Source organism: Malurus melanocephalus, unplaced genomic scaffold (assembly GCF_030028575.1).
Source record: "Malurus melanocephalus ecotype Western Australia unplaced genomic scaffold, MMel_1.1 scaffold_363, whole genome shotgun sequence".
Lineage (NCBI taxonomy): Eukaryota > Metazoa > Chordata > Aves > Passeriformes > Maluridae > Malurus > Malurus melanocephalus.
The window spans coordinates 1,142-7,426 of record NW_026623595.1 but is presented as its reverse complement, the minus strand read 5'-3'; the positions used below and the strand labels follow the sequence as shown (position 1 = coordinate 7,426).

The 6,285-nt window shown below is 45.5% G+C and overlaps 1 protein-coding gene across 1 annotated transcript; it reads left to right on the top strand.

Annotated features, from left to right (window-relative positions):
* Nucleotides 1–2,628: 2,628 nt before the first annotated feature.
* Nucleotides 2,629–3,582, top strand: LOC130580822 (taste receptor type 2 member 9-like). Its single transcript, XM_057378575.1, has one exon. It carries the CDS (start codon nt 2,629–2,631, stop codon nt 3,580–3,582), a length of 954 nt encoding a protein of 317 aa, XP_057234558.1.
* Nucleotides 3,583–6,285: the final 2,703 nt, after the last annotated feature.

Here is a 6,285-nt window from a genome sequence, read left to right as displayed (position 1 = left end):
CCCATTCCCCACCCCTCTGCACTGATGTAGTGGAGGAGACAGAAAACCTGTGAATGAGGAGTGAAGTTGATTCTAAGAAGTGGAGGGGGAAGGCAAGGGGATTCAGTTTTGTCTTTGTTCTTCATCATCCTTCTCTATTTTCAGTAGGCAAATAAATTAAATTTGTTCTCCCATTGTCTAGTCTGTTTTGTCCATTTGAGTATATGGTGGGTGATACCCCTGCCTTTATCCCAATCCATGGGCATTGCCATCCTATTTTCCTCCCCTTCCCTGCCTGTGGGTGAGAGTGAAGGAGCAGCTGGGTGCAGGTCTGGCTGCTATCCAAGGTCAGCCCTCCAGAGCAGGCCACCTCTAAATCAAATAATTCCAGCATGAACAGAGCAGAACCTCAACTGGTCACTGCTGTCACCAGTCCAGGTCCAGAGGCAGATCTTAAGCATCTCATCTGGACACATTTCCCCAGTCAAGGGCCTTGCAAGGACAGGTACCACCACATCTCCCTTCCTTCCCTGCAGTGCCACAGCTTTTCTCACTCCATCCCTGCATATCCAAAACACATTCCTGGCTGCTCCCCAGATCACCTGTCCCTGCTCCCATTGGCTCTGAAATTCCTTCTTATCTTCAGTTTGAGGAGCAGATGCTTGCTCAGYTTTGCAGCCCCCTAAACTCTGGGATGAAAGAGGACAGTGACTCCCTGACTGTGCTTTCCTGAGCTCACACCCTGCTCTCTGTGAGCACCACATGTGGCCAAGGGCAAGGAGGAATTAATGCAGCAAAACTGAGCAGAAAATGAAACACAAGCAGTGYAGAGAGATGGACAAAACCAGGCCATGTCTAATGCAAGTACTACAGGGACTCCACAATGAAAATCCAATTTCCCAGGCTGTCAGTTAGGATAGAGACAATGGCAAATTTCCCTCTGTGGGAGTTTTTCTCAGAGCATTCCTCTCCAGCTGTGAATGACTGGAATATTGTGTATAGTTTTGCYCACCACAATGTAAGAAAGATATAAAAGTCTTGGAGAGGACCCAAAGGAAGGCAAGAAACAACTGCACATTGMACTTACAACATCCTGGTGAGGAGGGACACTCACTGATCTCTTCTCTGTGGTGACCAGTGACAGAATCAGGGGGAATGGCCTGGAGCTGTTTCAGGGGAGATTCAGTCTGGATATCAGGAAAAGGTTCTTCACCCAGAGGATGGTTGGGCTCTGGAACATGCTTCCCCACAAACGGTCACAGCACAAAGTCAAACAGAGTTCAATAAATATTTAGACAATCCTCCTGGGCACAAGGTGCAGAGCAGGGCCAGGAGTTGGACTTGATGATCCCTGTAAGTCCCTTCCAACTCAGCTGATTCCGGGATTCTGGGATTCTGGGATTCTCTGAACATGCTTGTGCATCGGAGCTGAAATACAGGAGGAGTGGATTTGGACAGAATTTAGGCAACTAAGAGCCTAACTAGCTGAATACGGATAATCATCTGGAGTTCCCTGTGCCATAAAAAGAGGATGAAACAGATCCTGGAAAGCAAAAATTTTCGGCCTGAACCAGGTACTGATGGCAGCAATTGAGTATCTGATGTGTGTGATGTGACTGAGATCCCAGTACACCTCTGTGTCCATCCAGATGGAGAAACACGAGGGCCTGGTGCCATCAGAGATGCACAAGGGAATCCAAAATACACACATTGGCTGAATGACACAAAACCTTGCAGAATCCTTCATTCCTTCATCTTCTCATGTGGTGCCAGATGGGATGAATTTGAACTAAAGGTAGACAGCTGTGTTTCAAGCACCTGATCCATATCTTCATGCTTTGAAAACCCAGCATTGGACACACCAATTTATACCCATGGTTTTTATAAGGTACCACATTCTCCATGAAGAGCTCGGCCCAAGTCCCAACCACAGCATGATCCTCTGCATGTAACATTTTCATTTCAGGCTCCTGTACAAAGCACAGTCCCAGCACAGATACTTATTCTCCAGACATGTTGAAATAGAAATATTTTCCATTTTCCTCACAGAAATATGCAAAGAGAGAAAAAGAAGCAAACAAACTACCACCTGCCCTACAGTGTGTTTTCTGTTGTCTCAGCAAAACCAGGAGAATCACACATCAAAGCATAAAGCAGAGAACACACAATATAGGGAAATGTAATTTTTCTTAAGGAATCTCTCTGCATGCTGTCTATTTCAAAAATTAGGAAAAAAATAATATTTTTGAATGAGTGCATTCAAAACTAACTGATCCATTGAAGGTAAGGGAAAAAGGATCCAGGTCCTGAAGCCTGACACTGATAAACACGGGTCACTCACAAAACCGCAACACTCTCCACTGCAGAAAAACATCTCTGCTCTTTGTGTCACCCAACACAGCCCCACTGAGCCAACATTCAAATAGTCAAGAGTGACACCGGCCCCGGGTAAGGGGATACCCAGCACATTTCCATCCCTGCACCTGCCCTGCTCCCCACAGCAGCCACCAAAATCCCCCCCAGCAGCAGCAGCTCTATAAAGCTCCTCTTGCCATCCCTCACACTCAGACAACAGCAGCCACTGCCCTGCCTTAGGCAMTGCTGCCACAGCCCCCTTGGCCAGCACAGCTCTGCTCCCCAGCTCGCAGCATGGAAGATTCTCACTCTCCACAGCAGTACACTGTCACTTCAGATGGAGCCATGTTTGTGGCCATCATCACCGTGGAGACATTTGCTGGCATGTGGATAAACGCTTTCATTGTTTGTGTGATCAGCATTGCCTGGGTCAAGAAGAAAACCTTGAACTCTAATGAGAAGATCTTGCTGCTTCTGGGATGTTCCAGGTTTTACTTTTTGTGCTTCTCATGGATACATTCTTTTCTTTCAACAATTTATCCTTATTATCTTCTGGTTCATCCCATAATTCAACTACTTCTAGGTGCTTCTAGCATTTTTAATTGTTCCAACTTATGGATTTCTGCCTGTCTCTGTGTTTTTTATTGTATAAAAATTGCCAATGTAAGGAAGTACTTCTTCATCTACCTGAAAGTAAATATTAACAGAATTTTGCCATGGCTTTTGTTGGGATCAGAGATTTTCTCCCTGGTTATAGGAATTTTTACCTATAACATTATTGATAAAGCTGTTTGTGAAAACATCAATTTCACCTGTCAAGGAATAGTTTGGAAAGCTAATATCCGAATACAGGAACATTTTTACCCTCTTTATTTTCTCACTGGCTTTGTATATACCATTTCATTCATGGCAGTCATCTTTTCCGCTGTTTTCCTTCTCGTTTCTCTCTGGAGACACAAACACAAAATGCAGACAAACTCCATGAGCAGCCTCAGCATGGATGCCCACATCAAAGCCATGAAATCTATTCTCTCCTTCTTAGTAATGTACTGCATAAACTTTATGTCTTTGATCTTAACTCTAATTAATTCAACAAATAACAAAACTCATTTGATGTTTCTTATTTACTTAATTCTCTATGCGTTTCCAGGTGTTCATTCCATTATTGTGATTCTCAGCAATCCCAGTCTGGAAAAGACACTGTATAGGATTCTATCCTGTGTCAAGTGCAAGGTTTGCATGAGGTAGAAACTGTGATAAAGCTGGAGCCCATGCAAAATTTTGATATTTCTTTTTAGAAAACAAGTCAATTCATGTCCATTGCAACTCTCCAGGCAACGTAGATCATAGACATGTTCACCTTAGATCTTAAGAATATATATTTAAAATTCCTTCAACTAATATTATTTAAGTAAAATAAATTATTCTATGCACTTACTTTAATTAGATCTTGGAGCAAAATTATTGTTCATAATAAACACATTAAACCTTGAATCAATTGAACTAAACAACAGGTTTATCTCTATTTTGGTTTAGCTTCCCTTCTGCTGTGGCTTTGTGCTGTGTGATATTATGGGCTGTATCACTGTCWGGCAGGGGTTGGTAACTCTGTGTGAACACACTGACCCCAGTCACTCACCAGAGGTGGTCATTGTTGCACAAACAGTGAGGCAGGAACAGCCCCAGGGTGCTCAGGGGGTGCAGAGCCCTCTTCCCACCCCAGCCCTGCGTGTCCTCCCTGCCCCCGGCCTGCAAGGACAGCATTCCCTGCTCTGGCCTGCTTTGACTTGGTGATGACATTGGCTTTTCCCACTGGACTCTGGCTCAGTAAAACCCCTGGGAATGTGGGTTTTGTGCAATGTGCAGTGTGGAATAAAGTCCTATCTTCATCTCACAGTGACCCATGGGCAGATGCATGGTTGCCTGGGCCAGGTGCTGCAGCCGGGGGCCTGTGGGGCCTCAGTGAGGCCAGGTCAAGGCTGTCCCATGCTGGGAAAAGCCAGTCCTAGGCTCTCTAGTGGACTTGCCCAAGGACACTGCTCAGCCCATCAGCGACAGTTGTGTCTCCTCTGGGAAAAGAGAAGACCTGAAGAACTGCAAGCCATGGGAGGGACCTGCTGGAACAAGTGGAGCTGTTGGACGAGTGGAGGAGACAACTTGTTATGAACTGCCTGTAACCCACATTCCCTGTCCTCCTGTGTTGCTGAGGGAGAAGAGGAGGTAGAGAATCTGAGAATGAGTTAAATTGAGTCTGGGATCATTGGGAGGTGGAGATAAGATATTCTAGTTTTGTGCTTGTTCCTACATCATCCTACTATGTTTTCAATAGGCAATAAATTAAATTGGTTTTCTCCATGTTGAGTCGGTTTTGTCTGTGAGAGTAACTGTGAGTGATCTCCCTGTCTTTATCTTTACTCATGAGCAATTCCATGTTTTTTGCAGCCCTCTGTTGTACAGAGTGAAGCATTGACTGAGTGGGGCTCTTAGAGCTGCCCAAGGTCCACCCATCAGTACAGGGCCTGCAAATGTGAAACAGTTGCAGTGTGGAAGAATATATTCAGTGCAGACAGCTCAGTGAGCAGCTGCAGAAAAACTGCAGGTTGTGGGGAATTGCTGGGAGTCCCAAGCATGGTGCCACCCCTTGCACAACAAAGGGCACAGGGACTTGTGTCACCAGGCAGTGACTGGACACTTAGACACCCTAATCATCATGTGCATAGACTGGAGGGACACAAAAACCCAGGGATTCCGTTGTTTGAGGTACCTCCTCAGAGGCACCCAGCTGGAGCTGCTTCTCAGTTACTGTGCCATGATTAAACTGCTTTCAAGATCCAAACATCTGAGGCTCTGCTATGGGAAATTCAGGGCCCAGCTGGTGAGGAAACCTGAACTGGCTCTGTGAGTGTGGTGTGTATGGGCAGTGAAGTGGGGCACCTGACCATTCTGAAGGGGCTTAGGACCCAGTAGTGAGGGTCTCTGGTGGGGGGTGTGACTGCCAGAAGAACTCCTGGTTGGTGAGATGAGGGAAGTTTCCTTCACACCAACATGAACAGAGCAGAAACTGAGCTGGTCATTTATTTCAGCAGCTCATGATCAGAGGGACATTCTACATCATGTCCAGTGCCAGGTATGCATTTCTCAGAATAGCATCTACAAAAAGCTTCCTCCCTGCTTCTGAAGTGAGACAGACAACCATTCAGGCCAGAGCAACCTCTCAACCACAGCAATAGCTCTTCTTCCAAAGACCACACACACTATCAGGCTGCCTCAACAACAAAACCAAACTCTCCTTAAACAGCAACAGCCCAGAAAAAAGCAAACAAATAATTAATGCCAATTGATAACACCCCAGCCCTCCTACCGTAGCTAGGAACAGTTTGGAGTTGAATTAATAATTCCATAACAAGTTCATAACATCTGCCCTGAGGAGATTTTGTTTCCTAGGATTGTATCCCCAAAGAATTGTGGCCTTCTGGGCATTGAAGTTCAGTAATGGATGGAATGGATTTGCTGGGAATTGCCTTACCGGTTAACCAATAAAGGCTGGAATTTCCAATAATAAAGACAAGGATTCTGAACAGGAAAGAGGTTCAGCGACAAACTCAGAGGGAAGCAATGCAGTCTATGTGTGATGTCTTTCAGCTCCCACCACAGCTGTGTGTCCATCCAGATGCAGAAACTCAGGGGTCTGATGCATTGTGAGATACACAGAGGCATCCAAAAATCCACACTTAGCCGGTAGATACAAAGTTCCAGATAAACCTTTCCCTTCTCGTGTGGTGCCAGAGTGGATGGATTTGAACTAAAAGCAGATACCTGTGTTTCAAGCACCTGACCCATATCTTCATGCTTTGAAAACCCAGCCTTGGAGACTCTGATTGACACATACTAATTTTTTTTAAGGTACCACATCCTGCATGCAGAGCTGCATGAGCCCAAGCCACAGCCACA